Source organism: Peromyscus maniculatus, chromosome 6 (assembly GCF_049852395.1).
Source record: "Peromyscus maniculatus bairdii isolate BWxNUB_F1_BW_parent chromosome 6, HU_Pman_BW_mat_3.1, whole genome shotgun sequence".
Classification (NCBI taxonomy): domain Eukaryota; kingdom Metazoa; phylum Chordata; class Mammalia; order Rodentia; family Cricetidae; genus Peromyscus; species Peromyscus maniculatus.
Window position 1 is genome coordinate 83318988 of NC_134857.1, and position 23795 is coordinate 83342782.

General features: G+C 38.1%; 1 protein-coding gene and 1 pseudogene across 4 annotated transcripts in view; both read left to right on the forward strand.

The window, feature by feature from the left end:
* The window catches only part of Csde1 (cold shock domain containing E1), a 41707-nt gene that overhangs the window by 8589 nt on the left and 9323 nt on the right, over nucleotides 1-23795 (forward strand). The window contains exons 1-12 of one of the 4 annotated variants that reach the window (XM_076574735.1): nucleotides 2188-2326; nucleotides 11193-11339; nucleotides 13392-13590; nucleotides 14637-14746; nucleotides 15146-15238; nucleotides 15852-15949; nucleotides 18307-18388; nucleotides 18694-18822; nucleotides 18939-19064; nucleotides 19722-19934; nucleotides 22393-22533; nucleotides 22632-22796. In XM_076574735.1, coding sequence (XP_076430850.1) covers nucleotides 11202-11339; nucleotides 13392-13590; nucleotides 14637-14746; nucleotides 15146-15238; nucleotides 15852-15949; nucleotides 18307-18388; nucleotides 18694-18822; nucleotides 18939-19064; nucleotides 19722-19934; nucleotides 22393-22533; nucleotides 22632-22796 — 1494 coding nt within the window. In that variant the 5' untranslated portion in view covers nucleotides 2188-2326; nucleotides 11193-11201. Of the gene's footprint in view, nucleotides 1-1929; nucleotides 2327-11192; nucleotides 11340-13391; nucleotides 13591-14636; nucleotides 14747-15145; nucleotides 15239-15851; nucleotides 15950-18306; nucleotides 18389-18693; nucleotides 18823-18938; nucleotides 19065-19721; nucleotides 19935-22392; nucleotides 22534-22631; nucleotides 22797-23795 lie in introns of those variants that run through there. The other 3 variants (XM_076574736.1, XM_076574737.1, XM_076574739.1) reach the window with 3 other exon arrangements.
* On the forward strand, nucleotides 20588-21090 carry LOC143273942 (ubiquinol-cytochrome c reductase complex assembly factor 5 pseudogene; annotated as a pseudogene).

Consider the following 23795-nt stretch of genomic DNA (forward strand, 5'->3'; position numbering starts at 1 on the left):
TTTTTTTTTTTCTTCATCCACTTTTTTCACTTGCCTCTGCCTTCCAGGTGCTGGGATTAAAGGCATAGGCCACCACTGCCACCACCTCCGGTTCCGTTGACCTTCATATGGGTCCCAGCGATTGAACTCAGATTATCAGATTTGTGCACCAAATAAAACACCTTGACTCAGCAAGCCATCTTACCAGTCTGGCAGGCACCATTCTTACTTGTGATGTTTTTCAAATGAAAATGTTCATATCTCAGCTTGTCTGTCTTTTTTCATATAAAACAGTTGATGTGCACCTATGTTATCAGCTACTTGGGAGGTTGAGATGGGAGAATTCCCTGGCCAAGAGTTCAAAAACCAGCCTAGGCAACATAGGAAAAAATCTCATCTAAAATAACCTGTTGTTTTTACATTTGTTTTCTTTGTATTTGATTTTTATCTGTGTGGATATCAGAGGACAGTTTGCCCAGTCACCTCTCTTCCATCACATGGGTCCTGGGGATCTTGGTGGAAAAGGGTCTTTACATGCTGAACCATTTCAATAGCATTTTATCTGTGGCACACAAATGTGCCACAATGCTTGCGTCATGGTGGTCTCTGTCAGAGGACAGATTACAGGAGCTCCTTCTCTATTTCATAATCTAGTTTCATTGCAGCTGTCACACAGTGTATCTTTCTTCTTGCTGTCACCAACCTTCTCTTCTATCCAGGCTGACCTGTTCAGTTCCTCTGAAAAATGCTACACTTGTTATTGTCCATCCATGCCAGAGAACTTGACTTGAAGCAAGATTTTTAAAAATCCCGTGTGGTGGTGGCCTACACCTTTAATCCCAGCACTCTGGAGGCCGAGGCAGGTGGATCTCCGTGAGTTTGAGGCCAGCCTGGTCTACAGATCAGAGTTCCAGAACAGCCAGGGCTCCACAGAGAAATCTTGTCTCTAAAAATAAAATAAAATGAAATAAAAAAGATAAAAATAAAAAATCCCATGATGTCCAGCAAGATGGCACAGTTTGTAAAGGTACTGAGTTAAGTCACAACTGACCACCACCACCCCCCAATTAAAAAAAAACATTCGAGGGCTGGAGAGATGGCTCAGTGGTTAAGAGCACCAACTGCTCTTCCAGAGGTCCTGAGTTCAATTCCCAACAACCACATGGTGGCTCACAACCACTTGTAATGAGATCTGGTGCCCTCTTCTGGCCTGCAGGGACGCATGCAGGCAGAATACTGTATACATAATAAATAAATAAATAAATAAATAAATAAATAAATAAATAAATAAATAAATAAATAAATAGCATTCGCTATCTGCGCGTGCATGATTGCATATTCATTCACACATTTTACATACACAATAATAAGGTTAAGAGAAATCACATAATACTACAATGTTCTATTTTCAAAGAACATAGAATCCCATAGTTATTTGGATTTGTCTTAGGTGATATTTATGCATAGGGTACTTAGTTGTTTTATTTCCTTAGTTTTTCAGGTCCTAATCAGATTCCCTATCTTAGTTGCCTCTGTTCACCATGTTGCTTTGCCACTGGTACAGTGGTGAAAGGAGTGTGATTTGTAGGATAGTATGTGACATGCAGCACCCAGCCTAGCAGCTGAATTTTGTGTACTGTATTCTAGTTTTCTCTAGTGTAAACTCCATTGGGGAGTTATTTTATGTTTCCATAAAACATAACACACTATTGGTTTCTTGACGATGCTTGTTCCAGCTGAATACTATATTGTATAACTTGCAGATGATGGGGGGGCGGGGTTGGGAGTTAGCAGGACTTTGGAATAATTTGGGGTCTTGGCAGAGGATGTAGGCAGTCCTCACTTGAACTTCCAAGTTACCTGCATCACACACAGGACAGTGATTCTAAGCCTCCAACCCTTTGTCCCTGTTCTTTACTAGCTGTAGTTTGTCTTTGTTTCTGCTTCCAGTATGAAGTGTAACGGAACAGACTTTACCACCTGAAACTGCTGCTTCAAGTTCAGATCAGGCAAGGAACAGACCCGGAACAACCAGCAACACCAAAGAAGAGTACACAAGTTGAAGACACAACACTTGATCTGAAACAAGAAGTTTGTGCCTACTCAACAGCTTTGAAAGAGCACTTCCCAACGCTGCTAGTAGTCTTTGTTTTCTTCAGTGCTGTACTGTGAGATTGCCCGGTGCAGCAGCAGTTGTATTCTTTATTAGCTTGATAGATCATTTCCTCTCGCTCCCTTTATTTTTTTTTTTTTTTAATACTAGCAACTTTCATCCTTTGGAACTTGTGCTGCAAAAGAAAAGTCAGCAAATACTACTGAAAGTGCAATATTTGATTATCACTGCGAGGTAGGTTTTGTATTTTTATTGGTTAAGAATATATAAGCTGGGCATGGTATATGGATGTATGGTTTACGTGCTTACTGTATTGTTAATGTGTTGCTAGTACTGGAGTCTGGTAGTGAATTAAGTTTTCATGAACTTAAATTTAAAGCATTTTATTACAAAATATACTGTTAAATGTAGACTAAAAGAAAAGGTACTAAGTGCTGAGAATATAAGAGACAGTTCTCAGGGGAGGTGTGTAGACAAAGCAGCACTTTGTCAAAAGGAAAAAGTTCTCTGCTAGAGTACAGAAATCACAGTTCTCAAGTTGGGAGCCTGGCTGTACTGAGCAGTCCAGTTACAAACGGACTGAGAGTACAGTTTTAAGGGGATCTGGAGTAACTGGACAGAGGAGGTTTTTGGAGCCAGGTTGTGAACAGAGTATATTGGCTCTGTTCTTATATGTATGAGAGCCATGGGATGGTTATTAGCAATTTTAATGGATTTTGTTTTTCAAAGGTAAGATGGCTTGATTGCTTTAGATTCATTTGAGAGATAATTTGAAGATGAGAAGATCTGCTGAGATCAAAGAACAGACAGTTGAGACAAAGGCTTATCTGTATAGATAGAGAAACAGGCAGACCATGGGGTTCTAATAGAGTCTTGTAACAGTTTCAATGTGAAGATAAGCCTAATGAGAACCAACTTAGTCCATCCAGTTGTCCAAACTAGAAAGAAAATTTGTCATTCACTGAAATACGGAGTTTGTGTCAGAGCTTGTTGAAATTGGGACCTACAGTTTGCTTGTAATCAGAAGTCAATGCTAAAGGCTAGGCAGTGGTGGTGCACCTTTGATCCCAGCACTTGAGAGGCAGAGGCAGGTGGATATCTGTGAGTGCAAGGCCAGCCTGGTCTACAGACCAAGTTCTAGGACAGCCAGTACTACACAGAAGAAACACTGTCTTGAAAAATCAAAACAAACAAACAAAAACAACAGAAGGCAAGGCTACTAGTATGGGATGTTAAAGAGTTACTGAGAGAATTAGGGTTATAAAGAGCTATTTGTCTTTTTAGTTTCTAGATTTTCTAAAATGTAAAGTCTTGGAATTGAAAAGGGAATCATTAGGTTTTAAGTGGTAAAGGGGAAATACTATGAAGAGAATAGCAACACAACCACCTAGGAAGGAACAAGAGGAAAATGATTTCAAAAAGTTGACAACTGTATTTTTAAATGTTGCAAATGAAATTGAATGGAAATAGTTTATCTTATTTCAAGAAGCACACAGGCCTATTGTGGATGAGCATTTGTTTCTTTTTATTTAGTGCTTGTGTGTCTGGGTGTCTAGGTGTGTCTCTGAGTGTGTTTTTGTGCTGTGTGCTTGCAAGATCCTTCAGAGGCCAGAAGAGACATTGGATCCCCTGGAACTTAAGTTCCTAGGTGCTTAGCAAGAGTAGTAAGTAAGTTCTCTTAGCCACCACCGCCAACTCCAACCCCCATGTCCCCCCCTCTCTCTCCCTAGGGTTTCTCTGTGTTGTTTTAGTGACTGTCATGATCTCACTTTGTAGACCAGGCTGGCTTCTAACTCAGAGATCTGCCTGGCTCTGCCTCCCAAGTTTGGAATTAAAGGCGTGTGCTGCCACCACCCAGCATTGTTTCTTTTCTTTACTCTCCTTCCTTCCTTCCTTCCTTCCTTCCTTCCTTCCTTCCTTCCTTCCTTCCTTCCTTCCTTCCTTCCTTCCTTCCTTCCTTCCTTCCTTCCTTCTTTTCTTCACAGGGTTTCTCTGTGTAGCCCTGGCTATCCTTTAACTTGCTCTGTAGACCAGGCTGGCCTCAAACTCAGAGATCTGCCTACCTCTGCCTCCTGAGTGCTGGGATCAAAGGTGTGTCCCAACACCCCAGCTCCTCCTGTATTGTTTAATTGATAACTATTCTAGTGATAAATTTATCTCCATAACCAATTTGAAGATATTTGTTCCAGCATGTCTTCTGTCTTTTTCTTCCTCATCTGATTTTAAGAGTAAGTATAGGCTGTTTGTTCTATTGGGCTAAATGGAGATGTGTACCACAAACTGAAGCTTCTTATAAGCTAAAGGAAGAGGTTGGGAAGTACATGTGCTTCTTTCTAGTCTCGGTTTCTTGGCAGACTGAGGCAGGACCTGATCCCACAAATGGAAGACAGCATGGGGTAACATCAAGACTGTTTCTTAAGGATGCAGGGCAGTTGTGTGAAATACTTAAGTTTTCCATTTTCCCCATTTATTTCACTGATGTGAATTACAGAGATGGATGTAAATTAAATATTTCATTTGCTACAGCTTGATCTAATCTTTATATTCTGATCTCATCTTTGTATTCTGAATATTGCTACATGAACATTATCAGTACATAGATGAATATACCCTATGTACTCCCCACTATCTGAAAATAGAGCTATATGCATACTTTAGCAAGCAAGATAAAACTGGCTGTAAAGCATTTTCTGATTGTACACTTGTAAAATGCTTAGCCAAAAAAAAGTGTGATTAAGGAAACATTTGGTATTGTGATAGAACCCTTGGGTGTTGTTAGTTTTAATTTTTAGGTTAGCATACAATGAAGCAATGGGTTTAACTATTCATTTCCAGACATATATGTGATTATACTTTGGAACCCCTAGTGAATTCTTGTGGTGTGATGTGATTTGGTTTTTCTAGACAGGCTGTCCTGGGACTCAATTTATTAATTTATAGGAATGAGTATAGATAGATAGCAAGAAACAAAGGGCTTGGGAAGAGATTTGAGGGCAAGTGAAAGTACACAAGAATTAATTTGAATTAATTTAATCGTTTGATTAAAACCCTCTAAAGATGACAAAAGAAAAATACAGGACATCCTGTTGTTTTTTTCTGAAGATAATTTTCATATTCAAGATGATAGCAATATCAAGAGAAAATTAATGCTTTTAATGGCTGAGATGATGACAGAGTAACTTGCTAACTGCTAGGGGCATAACAATAAAATAAATGGAGACTGTTACCTGAAACTAAAGGCCGTGTTTTCAAAGTCAGCACAACAGTGCCTTTTTCTCCCTTACTAGTGAAAACCTAGGAACATCAGCAAGGACATTGGAAAACTGATGCTACGCTAGTTATATGGAGAAATGTAATTCTGATAACAGTTTACCAAGAAATTTAAGGGTCTGTTTTTTTTGTTTTTTGTTTTTTTTTAAAGGGAGGTAGCTAGCCATATGTTCCAAATTCTCTTGTGCCTGTTTTTCTTAAACACCTAATAACGAGCAGTTGTGCTAACTAGACACCTAATCTAAGCTTTTTATGTGAAGCAGCGCCATGAACTATCCCAGCATCCTGAGATGGTTATGAATTTAGAACAATAAAAGAGTACAGACTTTAACAATTTAAGCTTGATCTCTGGAAATTGAAACGGGTTAACCAACCAAAGGTACTTAAGGCTTAGAGGTTAAGGCTGTTTGCAGCTACTTCTAGAGGACCCTTTGAGTCCTAGTATCCACTAGGTGCTAGGCTCATAGTGATCCAGTGCTCTCTCCTTGACTCCTCGGGTACCCAAACACACGTGTCATACCCACACATAGACACAAATAGAATTTTTACTTTTAGTGACTTAAAAAATAGGTTACAATTTATTTGGTTGTTGTTGTTTTATGACAGGGTTTCATGTAGCCTAGGCTGTTCTCCAACTAGTGATGATGACCACCTGCCTCCACCTCCCAAGTCCTTGATCTACAGGCATGCACTGGTTACAGGGTTTTTGCTGTGTATTTTGTTGTTTGTTTTGTTTTGGACTAAATCCATTCTAGAGGTACTAAAGGGAAAAAAATCTGATTTCCCTTGATGTGGTTTGAGAGATTGTATGAAGGACATGTGTTTTAAGTGACAACAGTTGCTAAAAGTTTAATGCACCTAACAGAGGCGTTCTGTATAAATTAAATTAATTGTTCTGTATTAATTAAAGTACTATAAAAATAGTGAAATATATTTTTAGTAATAGTTAATTCAAATCTATAGAGAAAACAGTAGTTAGTATGAAGAACTTGAGTTTAGGAAGTTGAAAGGAGAGCCAATATGGTGGTGCACATCTGTACTCCTAGCACTTAGGAGGCTGAGGCAGAAAGATTGAGGAGTTAGAGATCATCCTCAGTGACTTATTTCAGTCTGCCTGCGGCTGGGCTACATGAAACCCTGCCTTCAAAAAAACCAGCTGAAAGGAACAGTGGAAGTTAAACGAAGAGATGTTTACTGTAGGCATGCAGAGCTACCTTTTTCTAGAACTGGCTTTGAGGGAAATAACTTACAGAATGGAATTGTTAGTAGAGAAACAAGCAGACTAGATCACAAACATTTTCTCACAGGAGTTAATGGCATAAAATTATAATGACTAGAACTTATATTTTTATTTTTTATTTTATATACATTGGTGATTTCCATGCATGTTTATCTGTGTGAGGGTGTCAGGTCCCCTGGAACTGGAGTTGACAGAACTGTCCTGTGGATGCCAGGAATTGAACCTGGGTTCTCTGGAAGAACTGTCAGTGCTCTTACCCACTAAACACTCTCTCCAGCTCTTATTTTATTTAAGAGAATTTTGAAATCACTTAAGCTCTGACTTTACATTTGAGAAAATCTCTGGAAAATTAAATGTAACTGAGATCCTAATCTATATGAATAGAACCTAAGTCAGTGCTGATAGTGTAAGCACTTAAGTCCTGGTTAAATGAATAAGCCAGTGTGGGTTAAGAGTGTGATGCGCCATGGCATCACACAGTTAAGAGCACTTGCTGCTCTAGCGGAGGACCCAGATTCAATCCCAAACATCCATACTGTGGTTTACAACAATCACCCATAACTCCAGTTTCAGGACATCCTAAAGCTTCTTATGGCTTCCTTCGGTACTAGGCACTCAAATGGTACACATATAGATGCAGTCAAATACTCATGCAAAAAATAAAAATGTTTACAAAGTATGAGCCATTGAGTAAGAATTGGATTTTCTTTTCACTTTTGCTACTTTTTAGCTCTTTTCATTTGTGGGATCTTTTGTTTATTTTATGTGCAAGAGGTTTGTCTGCATGTATATGTGTCTGTGCACCACATGTGTGCCTGGTGTCTGAGAAGGTAAGACGAGGATTTCAGATCCCCTGGAACTAGAGATACAGATGGTTTTGAGCTGACATGTGGGGCCAGAAATTGAACATGTGTCTTCTGCAAGAGCAACAAGTGCTCTTAACCACTGGGACAACTTTCTAGTCCCCGTATAATTTTTTTTTTATTACAGCATAAACATTTTTGTACAAAGCCTCATGTAGCTCAGACTAATTACAAAGTGAATATGTAGCTCAGGATGGCCTTAAATTCCTGATCCTACTGCATGCATCTCCCAAGTGCTGAGATTGCAGTCATGTATCATCACACCTAGCTATGCTATTCCTGCCTGACCTGGAAACCTGCTGTGTAGGCCCAGCTGACCTCCAACTCATAGATCATCTGCCTTTGCCCCTTAGTGCTGAGATTAAAGGTGTTCGCCACAGTATCTGACTTATATATTCTTCCTGATTCCTGCATAACATAATTAAACTTGTGTCAGAGCTCAGCTTGGGACCTCTGTATGATAGTGTGAGAGGCTGTAACTCAACCCTGTCTCCCCGTTTTGATATATGCTACCAAAGTGGGTATCAGAGAGCTTACACTAGTGTATTACTATGAAAGTATATGAACGTGTTAGCTCTATCTGAGGGTTTTATTTTGTTTGTTGTTTTGTTTTGTTTTTGAGACAGGGTTTCTCTCTCTAATCTTGACTGTCCTGAAACTTGTGGACGAGGCTGGTCTCAAACTCAGAGATATGCCTGCCTCTGCTTCCCAGGTGCTGGGATTAAAGTCATGCGCCACCACAGCCTGCCTGTTAGAGGATTTTTAAATCATTGACAAAGCTCAAATTTTCCCAAGTCTTCAAAATTAATTCATTGATTTGTTCATTTGTTGTAGAACCTTTTAATAGTTCAAACAAGTGAGTATCTACACTCATGCTATCCACTGATTAGACTCCAGGTATTTAGCTGAGCAAAAAGTCATAGTTCTCAAAGAAAGTCATGTTCTGGTAATTCTACAGATTTACTTGAATTCTTTAATACCACTATGAAATTAACTGCATGTTTTCCTGAGTAGGAAACTTTACAGATATAAAAAAAACCAAAGGTCTTTTGGGTTTTTTAAAATTGATTTCAAATCCAGAAATTGTGATGCCCCCCCCCCCCAGGTATTTTTTTCACTTTTTCTGAGCATTTTGCATTACATAAGTAGTGACTTTTGAGGGTTTTATTGAATATTTCATTTTGTTTATTAGTGTGTCCATCATGTCTGTCTGTCGTCATCCCCCCCTCCTTTTGCAAAGTTAGCAATGTAGACCAGGTTGGCTTTGAAATTAGATCCTCCTGTCTCTTCTTTCCAGGAGCTGGGAAAAGGTTTTTGGCAATGTTGGTGAACAAATGAGTTGTAATTACATAAAAAAATATATCGTTTTTTCCAAATTACTAGGAGTTCTTTGAAAACATTAAAACATTCCCAAAGTTGAAGTCTCAGCAGTCAAAAGGTTAAGGTGGGAAGATTGCTATTTCAAGTCTAGCTTGGCCTACATAGTACAAGGCCAACAACAACTATATTATGAGACTCTGGTTTAAAACATCAAAAAAAAAAAAAAATAGGAAAGTTGAGTAGTATCTGTCTTTTTTATGAGGGATAAAACAGTACCTAAAGTGGTTAAAGGCTACAGAAAAGAGCATAGGTCATTGGAGATTTAGAGAGAAGACCAAAGAGCAGTATAGTCTGGATCCCAATATCTTGTTCCTGAGTTAAGTTTTAGAAGGAAATGCTGGTGTCTGTCTTTTCAGGTTCTGGTTTATTTTTCTTTGGTGAGAAAGTAGTGATTCTTCCTACCTACAGAGTGTTGTGTAGCAGGAATGGAAACTTGAAAATGAATGGTGGTGATGGATTAGGCTTACAGTTTTCTGGGTTTTGTGTTTCTTATCACATGGGTTTGTCTGTCTTTTCATTTAAAAATCCATGTAGTAAGACTAAGGTCTAAACATAAGGAATTAGGACTTTAAAATACATGATCGCCGGACGGTGGTGGCGCACGCCTTTAATCCCAGCACTCAGGAGGCAGAGGCAGGTGGATCTCTATGAATTTGAGGCCAGCCTGGTCTACAGAGTGAGATGCAGGACAGGCACCAAAGCTACATAGAGACACCCTGTCTCAACCCCCCCCCCAAAAAAACCAACCCACCCCAAAAAATTCATGATCTAAGTCAGCCTAGAATAATGGTCCTCAAATTTATTTGATTATATTACCTGTCAGTAAGAAGCCTGTGAAACTATTTATGGATTGCATTATACTGTAGTTGTTTTGGAAGAGTGTATATAATAAAAATGAGCAGTATTATGGAATTAGGTTACCTGTTTATACAGAAGCATGTCATCTTCATTAGATAAGGATGGTCTGTATACTTTTTGTAGGGAAGTTTTTATTTGATTCTGTTTGTTTTGTTTCTAATTTTTTTGGTCTTTGCTTCCTAGGTGCTAGATTAAAAGCATGTGCTACCATGCTTGGTTTAAGTATTTGTTTTGTGTTGGAGCAGTGGTTCTCAACCTTCCTAATGCTTCAACCATTTAATATAGTTCATGTTGTGGTGACCCCCACTATAAAATTATTTTCATTACTACTTCATAACTGCAATTTTGCTACTGTTATGAATTGTAAATATCTGTTTTCCAGTGGTCTTAGGTGACCCATGTGAAAGGATTGTTGACCCCCCACTCCTAAGGAGTTGTGACCCACAGGTTGAGAATCACTGTTTTGGAGGATTGTTTCTGTTTGTGCTATTTTACCTTCTTTTGTAAGACAGGATTTCACTGTAGTCCATACAGGCCTTGAACTCAGTAATCTTCCTGCTTTGGGCTCTCAGATGTTAGGATTGTACACATGAATCACCATGCTTGGCTCTCTCCCCCCCCCCCTTTGTTTTGTTTTAAACTTCATCCTATTATGAATTGATACCTCAGGGACATTATATATTCAGTATGTTTTATTGTGGCTAATATAAGCCTGACATACTCATTAGATCTCATTAAGTAGTGGTTTCTTTCATAATGAGGTTGAATAGCTAGTACTGGGAATAGAAGTGTCAACTCCCATGTGCTTTGCTTGTACTTAACCTCACCTTCCATATAAACGTCTGCAGAAAGTGCCTCTGCTGTGGAGTTGGCTAGATGACTAAATGTGTAGGGCCATTCAATTGGGTATGTTTAAACCCAAATGTGCTGAGAGCAAATGAGTAAGGAAATAAGGACTTGACTGTCAACCTAGTGAGTTGTAGTTTAACTCTCAGAATATTGGCATTATCTGAGAAATTTAACTATCTGATATGATAACATCAGTTTAGTGAAAGCTGAGCTGTAAATACACAGTAATACTTATACGAACTAATTTTTTTTATTTCAGCAAAAATGTAATTGTAGAGTTTTTATTCTGTTTCCCATTGGATTAGAATTGAGAAGAAAATTGGCTTAGTCTCTTTACTAGCCACTAGAGTTCTTGTTTTTGTTTTTCAACACAGCATTTTTCTATGTAGCCCTGGCTGTCCTGGAACTCACTCTGTAGCCCAGGCTGGCCTCAAACTCACAGAGATTCGCCTGGCTCTGCCTCCCGAGTGCTGGGATTAAAGGCATGCGCCACCACCGCCCGGCTGCCTCTAGAGTGTTCTTACGACATTTTAAAAAATTATAACACAGGATAATGATTGTTTAATGTATCTGAGAATACTTTTCAGTTTGACCCTCATTTACTGATTATACTCGTAAACATTATGCTATGTTGCCACAGCTATTTGATATGGAGAACGTATTTACCTTGTCATCAGATCATCAACCCACTCCTGCAGCCCCTCCTTCACTCTCTTTACCCTTGTCTTCATCTTCTACCTCATCTGGGACAAAAAAACAAAAGCGGACCCCCACATATCAGAGATCTGTAAGTCAGGAAAGGAGTGATCCAGTTTGTCTTGCATTGTGTTCAGCATGGCTTATGAGGGGTTGAAGTGCCTGAAGACTCACTTTATAACTTCCTAATCAATTCTATCACTTTGGATTTTGAAAGATAACTCCCAACTTTAGGAGTTTAGGACCTTGCTGCTCAAAGAAAGTCTAAGGACTGAAGCATCGACATTGCTTGCTTAGATCTTGTTCGAAAGGAGGGTTTCAGATCCTTATCTCCACTCAATCTGATTCTTGTGTTTTAATTAAATTGCCAAGTGGATTTAGTTGGAGAGAGCTTAAAGCCCATGGTTTGAGTCATCTAACAGTGGATTTTGGCAAGTGATTGTTTCCTCCTTGGTAAAATGTGCATAGTATATTACTTTTATGGACTTTTGTGGAAAATTAAGTTAATACAGTTCAGAACAATGGGAACAGCTTAATTACTAACAACTGTGCTTTGATTTGCATATTTTGAGCATCCCATGTATTTTAACTGTTTCTTTTTGTATTTTTGAGACAAGGTTTCTTTGTGTAGCCCTGACTGTCCTGGAACTGAAGAGATCCACCTGCTCTTGCCTCCTGAGTGCTGGGACTAAAGCTGTACACCAGCAAGACCCAGCTTAACTGTTTATCTTTCAAGAATTTTGGTCCTTGGGGCTGGAAAGATGGTTCAGTGGTAAAGAGAGCTGGCTGCTCTGCCAGAGGACCCAGGTTTGATTCCTAGTACCTCCACTGTCTGTGACTGGTTCCTGGGGATCCAGTGCTTGCTTCTGGCCTTCATGGACAGTAGGCAGTATATGGTACACAGACATACATGCAGGAAAAATGCTCATCATTCACAAAGGATTTTGCTCCTTGAAGATATATATCCTTGTAGTAATTGCCCAATGTTTCAAGTAAATGAAAATGCTTATGTCATAATTTCAGTGAAAGGGACTTTTTAAAAGATTGGAAGATGGTGCTTCTGTGGTAAATTACTTAGTCTTTACTAGATGCTTTTTCCATTTTACGATTCTTTTACATTTACAAAATAATTCACTTTTTATGATTTATGAAATACCCAAGGTATAGTATTTGATCTAAACAGGTTCCATTGCATTGTATTGTATTAGCTTCATTTTTTACTGCAGAATGTTTCTTTGCTTTATCAGATCTTAGAATTGATCATAGAAACAGATGACATTATTTAGAGATGTCATGATTGTCTGGGTACTGCTTGGTTTCTTAGCAGGGAAAAGGTCTTGAATGTTCTTAGGAATTAACTAAACATTGTTAGACAACTCGCTCCCCCCCCCCCCCCCCCCCACACACACAGGGTTTTTCTTTGTAGTTTTGGTACCTGTCCTAGATCTCACTGTGTAGACCAGGCTGGCCTGAACTCACAGAGATCAGCCTGGCTCTGCCTCCCGAATGCTGAGATTAACGGCGTGCGCCACCACCGCCGGGCTAGACAACTCTTTTTGGCTGGGAGTTTTGTGTTAAGAGTTTTTGACTCAAAATTTTTCAATTATTTTTTTCAAGGACTTGAGCATTCATTGTGTCACAGGTTTTTTTTAGTTTGAATTAAGTATTGAAAGTTTGTTGTGTTAATCTCTACTAACTATGAATTCAGCCTGCATGGCTTTCTAAAATAGTGTGAATATAAATACAAACATAGGTGTTAACAAAACTGGTAGTTCTAGGTAACCAGTTTTTTATATTGATTATTTTTGTTCTGTAATTGTTTCAGTAATGTTAAGTTAAAGTTAATATCATTGCTCTACCTTAGTATTAAGCTGCAGGAATTACTTGGTTTTGAGAATGAAAATTCTTTAAGTGACAGCAATTACTTAAAATAATAGTTTCTTCTGAGATGTTAACTAAGTATTTCAGTAGTAAATGTCTATAAATCAACTTTTTTAAAAAAAGTCTAACTTCATTTTCTTTGCCTTTCTATAACAAAGATAAAACGATCTGTTAATCAGATTTAGTATGCTCTGGAAATTATGAACAGATCTATGTATATTGAGTGGTTTTTTTTGTTTTGTTTGTTTTCTTTTTAAAACAGATGAGCTTTGATCCAAACCTTCTCCACAACAATGGACACAATGGGTACCCCAATGGTACTTCAGCAGCACTGCGTGAAACTGGGGTTATTGAAAAACTGTTGACCTCTTATGGATTTATTCAGTGTTCAGAACGGCAAGCTAGACTTTTCTTCCACTGTTCACAATATAATGGCAACCTCCAGGACTTAAAAGTAGGAGGTAATCTGTCAGCTCACCTTTTAACTCCCTATTGCATGTCTACTAGTTCCTGAGAGTGCTTGTTGGTGTGTTATAAGCCAGAGGAGATGAACATTTTAGTTATGCGAACTACTGAAATGTATTTTCTAATTTTTATTGTGGTGTGGTGTCTTTTTGAGATTTGAAAGACTCAACTGGTAAAAAGATATATTTGAGTTTTTTTACTTTAGATACTTAGAAGTTTTAAAGGAATGAAGTTATGTGGTTTCTATTTCAAAACAAACAAACAAACAAACAACAAAAAAAAAAAACAGGAGGCTGGAATGGTGCCACAGCAGTTATGAAATCTTGCTGCTCTTACATAGGACCTGCATTCATTTTCTAGCACCCACACCTCAGCTCATATTCCAGTTCCAGGAGAAGATCCGATTGTCTCTTCTGGCCTCTGTGGGTACCAGACACAAAATGTTGTCTACATGAGTACATGCAGGCAGAACTCTTATACACATAAAAAAATCTTTGAGGATGAACTAAGAACAGTGGCTAACATGAATATTTGGTGTACCAAATGTTGGAGGTTCATGCTATTTAGCATTACTTTGTTTAATCCTCTCATTAATCTTGTGTGTTTGAAATTATTCTTACCTTATAGATAAGAAAACCAAGGTATAGAGAAGTTAAAATAAGTTTCTAAATATTGTAGTCTTGTGTTATCTCATTTGTAATGTGTGTAAATGCCATGGAAACTAGGATTGGATATCTGGCTATCTCAGTCTAAGGCAGTGGCTCTGAAATGCTCCTGTGTATCAGAGTCATTCAAAAGGCTGGCTAAAATACGTATTGCTGTACTTGATCCCCAGAGTTTGTCTTTGCCTAGGTCTGAAGTAAGGCTCAAGAATTTGCATGTCTCCTAAGCTCCCAGGTAATGTTGATGCTTCTGGCCTAGGAACCCACTTTGAGAACCAATGGTCTAAGGCAACTCAAATATTACTTTAAAGTAGAATTCAGAAGCAAGATGCCATTTTTCAAGCATTAGTCCAACAAACATAACACATTCTTTATTTTAGATGATGTTGAATTTGAAGTATCATCTGACCGACGGACTGGGAAACCTATTGCTATTAAATTGGTGAAGATAAAACCTGAAATACATCCTGAGGAACGAATTAATGGACAAGTTAGTGACTTTGATATTTTGTGTTTCCTTAGGGCCCCATATTTGCATATCTTTCACATTAGAAAAGGAAGATTGTCCCCTGCCTCCTCAGTTTGCACGAAGAGAGCTCTAGTGTATAAAGATAACTTTTAAAATTAGATCAGAAGCACTGGCATTTCTTGACCTAAAATAAAAAACATGGTCAAGACTCAATTTGGGTTTTATACATAACCCTAAGTCTTTACTTACAGTCAGTTTGTATACTGTAAGTTTGAAACTTGGCAGCATGACATCCTCTTGTGGATCATATTAAAATGCATCCCTGTGTATAGTATAGAGGATATTAGAACTCAGTTTATATTGCACAGTGCTGCTCCTGAAATGATTAGCAATGGAAATTTTTTTTTTTTTGACTGGTAGGTTGTGTGCGCTGTTCCTCACAACTTAGAGAGTAAATCTCCAGCTGCCCCGGGTCAGAGTCCAACAGGGAGTGTATGCTACGAACGTAATGGGGTAAACTTGTGTATTTTTCTTAAACCTTTGCCTGATCCATCATGTGATCTATAAGCGTACTTTAAAATTCAAAGTAGAAAACGTAAGCTAGTTGCTAAAATCATTTTTAAATTTGGTTTTAAGAGGCTTCAAGTGCAGCATAATAAAATTATTTTTAAAGAAAAAATCCATAGGACTTCCAAGTGTGTTAGCTTGCCCAAGTGTGACCTTAGTTAGAACATTAAGGTAAAATGCTCCTTTAAATCACTTTTTGGTGGGTTGTGGGGAGGGGAAATTTATTTCTGGTTCCTTTTAAGCACTAACTCCAGTTTTTTATTTGGAATGCCTTATGTAAAAATTGTCTTTTTGAAATGTAACTACAGTCTCTGGGCAAATGCTTCCACGTGTGTAAGCTTTTTGAACTTGGATTGCTGCTCAGCTGTGGACTCAGAGAAGTCATCAGCACCATGGAGGGGGAAGTGTGTTTATGAATAAGACAACTTACTTGTCATACTGCCTATAACATTAAGAACTTTGGCTTTAAACTGCCAGTAGAAAAAGTATTTAAGTAAATCACATTGTACAGTGAGCATGCATCCTGCCGAGGTAATAATAATAGCTTGTTAATTCACAGGAAGTGTTTTATCTGACTTACACATCTGAAGACGTGGAAGGGAACGTTCAGCTGGAAACTGGAGATAAAATTAACTTTGTAATTGATAACAATAAACAGTAAGTTCTCCAATGTTTTCCTAACCTAAATGATTCTTGTTTAGTTACATTAAAAAATTTGAAGTGAGAGCCCGGTGTGATGGTGTGCCTGCCCTCCTGGTAGTCCTAACACTTAGGAGGTAGAGGCAGGCAGGATCAGGAGTTGTAGACCAGGCTGAGCTATCTTAGATCCTGTTTCAAATAACTAAAGGGGAGGTCAGGAGGGCAAATTAAAATACTAAAATTTAAATATATAACTGGCAAATCTGGGTACTTTTCATGACCTTTGAAGATTTTTATTCAGCAGCTGAGGTCTTAAAGGTCTAATTATTTTATAACCAGTATCAGAATATAAAGGTAATTAAAACATTGTCCTTTGGTTGGTTAGTTGGTTTTGGTTTTTAAAGACAGACTTTTTCTGTGTAGCCCTGACTGTCCTGGATCTTGCTCTGTAGGCCAGGCTGGCCTCAAACTCAAGATATTTACCTGTCTGCCTCCCGAGTGCTGAGGTTAAAGGTGTGCGCTACCACCTCCCAGTTCAAAATATTGTCATTTTCAGGGAACTACCTATTCAGTGAAGATTTTTTTGAAGAAGCACCAATACTTTAGATTAGTTTTGAGAGAATAATGAAAAGTCAATTAAGAAATGAGGAAAACTGTGGTCAGAGATGTATCATGACATTTTGGGGGAAATGGCTAGAAGTTTGATTTAGCTGTGTTGATTGGGTGTAGGAGCATGAGATGATCCTTGAAATAATTGGAGTGAGTAAGATTTAAGTTGTGTATGTGCTAGAGATACTAGGCTCTTGAACAGTGGAGATGCTCTAGACTAGTAGTGATTTAAGTTAGTATGGAAGATAAAGATCAGCCAGGGATTTGGACATGAAGTCCAATTACATTGAGGCGGATCAGATTCTAGATATTTTTTCTGGACTGACTTAAGAGGTAGATGATAGACTAAAAAGGATAATCGAACAGTATGGATCGTAAGTTGTTGGAATGGTAGAGAAAAATGAAAACTGGGTTGTGGGTTTCTATATTACTAATTTCTTAGACCAAGCATCTTAATTGAATATGAAATACAAAACCAGGGGATAGGCAAGTTTCATATGGGAGCCACTGAAAACTTTATTTTATATTTAATTTAATAATTCTTATCCATGCCAAAGACTTGTACAAAATAATTTTTACCTAGTACTTTCTTATTTAATTTTTTTGAGACTGGGTCTCTATGTATCCCTGTCTGTCCTGGAACTCATTATGTAAACTAGGCTGGCCTCAAACTCCTGGCTCTGCTTCCTGAGTGCTGGGTTTCAAGGTGTATACCACCATGTCTGATAGTTATTTAATGTGTATGTGCTGCATGCATACAGTGCCTCAGGGAGCCAGAAGAGGACATCATATCCCCTAGACCTGGAGTTGACAGGTGTTGTGAGCCACACCTATGCCCCCACTTGGGTGCTAGGTACTAATCCCATGTCCAGCATCTATCTCCTCTTATAGTCCTCAAAAGACCATTACTTCAGTTATTTGTACAGCTGAATTTATACAGCTGCTCTTCTCTTACATTGACTCCCAGCAATACAATTGTCTTATACAGTTTACACTGTCTTCGAAATAGACTTGAGTTTATATTACTATTGTTTTGTTCAAAGATTGGGGCAGTGTAGTAACATGAAGTGTTTTAAGTGTTTTCAGTTCTCTAATAGAGTGAATGCCATTTTCAAAATAGGTAGTCTCCTGTCTCCTGGAGGGCAGGAATAAGATGGTAGTATGCGCCTTTTATCCCAGCACTCAGGAGGCAGAAGCAGAATGATCTCTTTGAGACAGCTTGATCTACAGAGTCAGTTCCAGGACGGGCAAGGCCACACAGAGAAACCCTGTCTCAAAAAAAAAAAAAAAAAAAAAAAAAAATTAAGATAAAAGAATGGCTATTAAATTTAGCACTTACTGATAACATACCATTTATTCTTACCACCAATATCTTAGTTTATAACATGGAATGCTTACCTAACTGTAAAACTAAAGGTTTTCCACCTTTGGTATTCTAGTATGTCTTTATTTCAGTTCTTCTGTTAGAATTGTCAAGTAGAATAGCACATCATATACCCAAGTCAAAGTTTGTTTTGTTTTTAATTTTAAAAAGTAGTTCACAAATTCATGGGGGGAAAAATCCCATGAACTTTAAGTTAGAAAAGACCGGGAATTTGAGCAATTCTCTTTTATACAGAAGGGTCAGATATTATATTTATTCTTAATAATGACAGAATTTTTAAGACCTAGAAAAATAGTTTGGTTTTTTTTTTATTATTATTAAGACTCAGTAGTTTGTAGCCAGCTCAAATAATTTAACCCTCTTGATTTCTTTTCTTCTCCAGCACTGGTGCTGTAAGTGCTCGTAACATTATGCTTTTGAAAAAGAAACAAGCTCGCTGTCAAGGAGTAGTTTGTGCCATGAAGGTAATTGATAATAAACTTGAAAGTTTTAGGTTTGTTGTTGTTTTTGAACTTTTAAGCTTTGTCCTACAAACCAGAACCACTTGATTTTCCTGCCTTCTGCTTTAAGACTATTTCCTCATTAACTTAAACTGAGTTTCATTAATCCCTTGATTGCTAATTCTGTAAGTCTTGGTAAAGGTAGGCTTTACCAAGTTGTACTGTTTGGACTATAGTATAATTTTAAGATAAAGCTTACTGATTTTTTAAGTTGTATATTGATTGGTAATTAATGTTCTTGTGTTTGGGGGTACTTTTTTTTGCTTTAGGAGGCGTTTGGCTTTATTGAAAGAGGTGATGTTGTAAAAGAGATATTCTTTCACTATAGTGAATTTAAGGGTGACCTAGAAACCTTACAGCCTGGAGATGATGTGGAATTCACAATCAAGGACAGAAATGTAAGATGGTTTATTCACTAACTTGATCATTGGCCTTTTAATGTTAATAGTGGATTGTATAATTAGGAACACTTAAAATTATGTGACCCCCTGCCCATTCCAACCTCTTGATTTAGGGTAAAGAAGTTGCAACAGATGTCAGACTATTGCCTCAAGGAACAGTCATTTTTGAAGATATTAGCATTGAACATTTTGAAGGAACTGTAACCAAAGTTATCCCAAAAGTACCTAGTAAAAACCAGGTGAGTTGCCTTTATTGGAAGATTCTTCTTTTGACTAGTGAGTAGTACAGTATTATTGGGGGGGGGTAGCGGGGGTACACTAAAATTGTAGTCTGCTTGATAAATTGTGTATAGTGGAAGTATTAAAAAAACAAAAAACTAAATTCTAAGGGTATGTCTCTGGCAGAGGGCTGTCTTAGCCTGCACAGGGTCCCTGTACTGCAGAAAGAAACGGCAAACTAATGATTGGCATGTTGATGGGTTTGTTTTTACTTACTGAGTGATTGAGAAAAGACCAAAAGAGATGTTACCTACATTGGGAACTTTCCTTACTATATTGGACTGCATTTGCTTCTTTTGTTTTCCATTTGTTAATTTGTAGGGAGGTAGAGTGAAAGGTGTCATTGATGGGTAAAATGTGGGATATAAAAGGCTAAAGATGCTTTTCCTTAACATTTCTTGGTATCATAATGCAGTCTTAACTGCAGTGCTTGATTTTTATGGTTGTCATGGGACCTTAGATCATGAAGCTTTCATATTGGGCTTTATATTGTCAGCACTTATTTTTTCCTTTCAGGGTACTATAATATAAGCTATTTACCATGTGTTCTTCTTGTTTGACTTAGAGCTAAAAAGGATGAGAAATCTCCAGCTAAAATCGTTTTTCCTTCTCATCAGAATGACCCATTGCCAGGACGAATCAAAGTTGACTTTGTGATTCCTAAAGAACTTCCCTTTGGAGACAAAGACACAAAATCCAAAGTGACCCTGCTGGAAGGTGACCATGTTAGGTTTAATATTTCAACAGACCGACGTGACAAATTAGAACGAGCAACCAACATAGAGGTTCTATCAAATACATTTCAGTTCACTAATGAAGCCAGAGAAATGGTAAGTGTTTAGTATTATTGGATTTTTATCTAACATGTAGGGTTCAGTGATGGATTTTGATTTGTACTATTAAGTGACAACTTCTTAGACTGATGATCTAGTAAATAAAGGTGCTTGCTTCCACGTGTGTCAGCCTGAGTTCAAGATCCAGTATGTACATGATGAAAGGAGAGAGCCAACTCCTACAAGTTGTTAGAGGAACTAGTGTGAGCTAATGTGACTCTCTTTACACTGTTAAATAGCTAGGAACCATGCATATTGAATTAGTCTGGGCATCTTTCTTATTCTCTCAGTTATCTTAGAAATTATATATATATATATATTAGTTTAGATTGGAAATCTGGATGATTGCTAATGTAATGTTAATAAGACTTCAAGAAGTATATTTTCTTAAGATTTACTCTGTGATGTTTAGTACACACTAGGTTAAACAATGCTAAATAGGCCTCACTTCTCTTATAATGCTTTGCATATTATTTTTAATGAGTATGTCTAGGTATGGTGTGTGCCTGACATGTTACCCAAATATGTCTTTAATCCCGGCATGTGGGAGTGAAGTGGATCTCTTGAGTTCGAGTCCAGCCTGGTCTACAGAGCGAGATCCAGGACAGGCACCAAAAACTACACAGAGAAACCCTGTCTCAAAAAAAACTGAACAAGGGCCTGGCAGTGGCGCAGCCGCGGGGTCTTGGCTCAGTCCGCGACACAGCGGGGCCAGCAGGGCTGCTTCTACTGCCTCCAGGATTGATAGTCCGCCTGGTTCTGCCCGTACCCCACTCCGAGGCCTCGGCCATGCTGTTCAGGGGCCAGGTGAGGCGAGCTCTGCAGCAGGTGCCCGGGAAGCAGCGATTTCGGCATCTACAGGTTCCTGCCCTTCTTTTTTGTCCTGGGAGGAACAATAGAGTGGATCATGATTAAAGTGCACGTGGGCCAGAAGACCTTCTCTGATACTTCAGAAAGACAGTATCAGAGAAGGCTGGAAGATACATCAGAGACCGAGCTTCACAAGTTAATAAAGTAAACATGAATTTTCAAAAAAACAAACAAACAAACAAACAAAAACAAAAAGAACATTCTGTGGACTGACTTTTCTCAGATACAGTTTGTATTTAGTGTTTGGGGTCATACCATCAGTAGCATGTCTCAGTGTTGTCAGCAAAACATTTTTCTAAGTTCCTTGATGTTTTTTGAGACAGGATTTCTCTATAGTCTTGAACTCTGTAGATCAGGTGGGTCTTAAACTCACGTAGATCCAATGTCTTTCCAGTGCTGGGATTAAACGTCTATCACCACAGTGCTGGCCCTTGACTCTCATTTATGTATGCCTGCAGGCCAGAAGAAGACACCAGATCTCATTACAGATGGTTGTGAGCCACCATGTGGTTGCTAGGAATTTTACTCAGGACCTTTCCAGAGCAGCCTGTGCTTTTAACCTCTGAGCCATTTCTGCAGCCCTCCTCCTCCTTTTTTTTTTATTTATTTAATGTGTATGAGAATTTTCCTTGCATGTATGTGTGTATTGTGTGTGTTTGGTGCCCACAGAGGCCAGAAAAGGGCATCAGATTTTCTGGAGTTAGAGTTTAAGGTGGTTGCAAGCCGCCTTGCGGTGCCTGAGACCAAACCTGAGTCCTACAAGATCGATAAACCATCTTTCCAAATTCAAGTTTCTCAGGCAGAGTCTCTTTTTTTATACTCTATGGTATAAAGTATATATATCCTGGTTATCATCAGGAGTTTGACAAGGATTAAATGTCAAAATATTCAGATCATTTTCAAAACTAATAGTTATCTATCTCTGCAGTAAATACTCAATGTACAATTAATTGACAAATGGATAGAAATTGGTGTTATTTTAGTAAAACATTAGTGCTTTGCATGTTCCAAGTTTTGTGGATATAGTGATCCCCAAAGCCTGCATTTTCATATAGGGTGAAAGAAAATATAAGGAAGAAACAAAATACTACATTTTATTCTTTACATCTTAAGTAAGTTCTTTCTGTGCCCAAATTCATAAAAGATTAGTAGTGAATGAAGTATTGCTTTTGTCATTTATTCATGAGGTATATCAGTAAATATTTGAAATTCTTATGTTACATTTTCATTTGGCTTTTTATGAGATATGGTAGGTATATGTATATATGGTTATATTCATAAGACTTTTATAATGTACATTTGCCACAGAGTGGCACTTGGAAATTCTCACAATTACTGGGGTTTAAATACTTTTTTGAAAGTTGGTTGGGCTCCACTGTGTAGATGGGCAGCCCATATTTGACATGGAGTATATAAGAAGATAGTATTTTTAAGAAAAAATATGTTGAAATTAGTTTGTACATAAATGAAAAAAATCCTAAACTGTTATAATATTCAGATTGGTGTTTTAAAGGAATAACTTGATAGTGATTCTGAACTTCTGTTTTTGACAAACTGTTCAACCAGTACTTTACTTGGATTTCAGGGTGTGATTGCTGCCATGAGAGATGGTTTTGGTTTCATCAAGTGTGTGGATCGTGATGCTCGTATGTTCTTCCACTTCAGTGAAATTCTGGATGGGAACCAGCTTCACATTGCAGATGAAGTAGAGTTTACCGTGGTTCCTGTGAGTAGTTGTTGGGAAAAGTGTTGAGGGGTGGTTTTCTTCTGTTTTCTTTGTAATTTTAAATTAAAGTTGTTTTTTTTTAATTTTTTTATTTGTAGGATATGCTCTCTGCCCAAAGAAATCATGCTATTAGGATTAAAAAACTTCCCAAGGGCACGGTTTCATTCCATTCCCATTCAGATCATCGTTTTCTGGGCACTGTAGAAAAAGAAGCCACTTTTTCCAATCCTAAAACCACAAGCCCAAATAAAGGCAAAGACAAGGCAAGTGTTATGTGATCCAATTGGTTTATATGTCTTTTATTTTTGCTTACAAAACAGATTCAATGCAGTCCACATAATAAACCATTGTCTCCTTTTTTAAATTCTCTATACACCAGCCTTGATGGTACTGGCCTGTGAGTCTAACACAGTAAGGTGGAAGCTAGAATATCAGTTCAGTCAATCTCAGCTATGTAGAGCAAGCATTCAGACAAGCTTGGTTTTTACAGTATTTGTAATATTAATATTTCTTAGCTTCGGCATCTTGGGCATTTTGCAAGTGGGATGTTTTAGCAGTGTTCTTGCTTCTTCCCAATATGCCAGACAAAAATGTCCATAGGAATTGCAAAGAAACTGTGGGAGGCAAAACCACCTCATTTAAGAACCACTCATCAAGCCGGGGCGGTGGTGGTGCACACCTTTAATTGCAGCACTTTTGGAGGCAGAGGCAGGTGGATCTCTGAATTCGAGGCCAGCCTGGTCTACAAAGCAAGTAAACCCTGTCTCAAAATCAAAATGAAAACAAAGAGCCACCCCTTAAAAGCCCTTACTTCTAAAGTGATTAAAGTTTTCCAAATTGGATATATGTCATTCATGTATTTCCAATCAATTTATTAACAAGTTCATTGACTAGTTCTGCTCTCACAAATATATTAAGTTGTGGGAAATGATTCTTACAGGATATGAAGTTTTCTCTAGTCTCACAGGTGTTGGGGTTGCTAATAAGCAGTATAATGTTTGCCATAAGGACCGAATTAAATTCCCAGCAACCTCCCTCCTCCCATACACACAAAAGCAAGTTTGTGAGAGTACTCTGGCAAGTAAATAACTGGGAAGGTCTGGAATGGTTCTGTTAATATGTTGGCATTTAATACGTAGAGATGGAAAAGGGCATTTCTGACAGAAAAGAGGTATAGAAAAGGGAAAGGGGACAGGGAGGATATCTTTAGAAAGCAGCAAGTAACTCATTTGAAGAAGGTGGATTTTGGTTTTGGTTGAGGG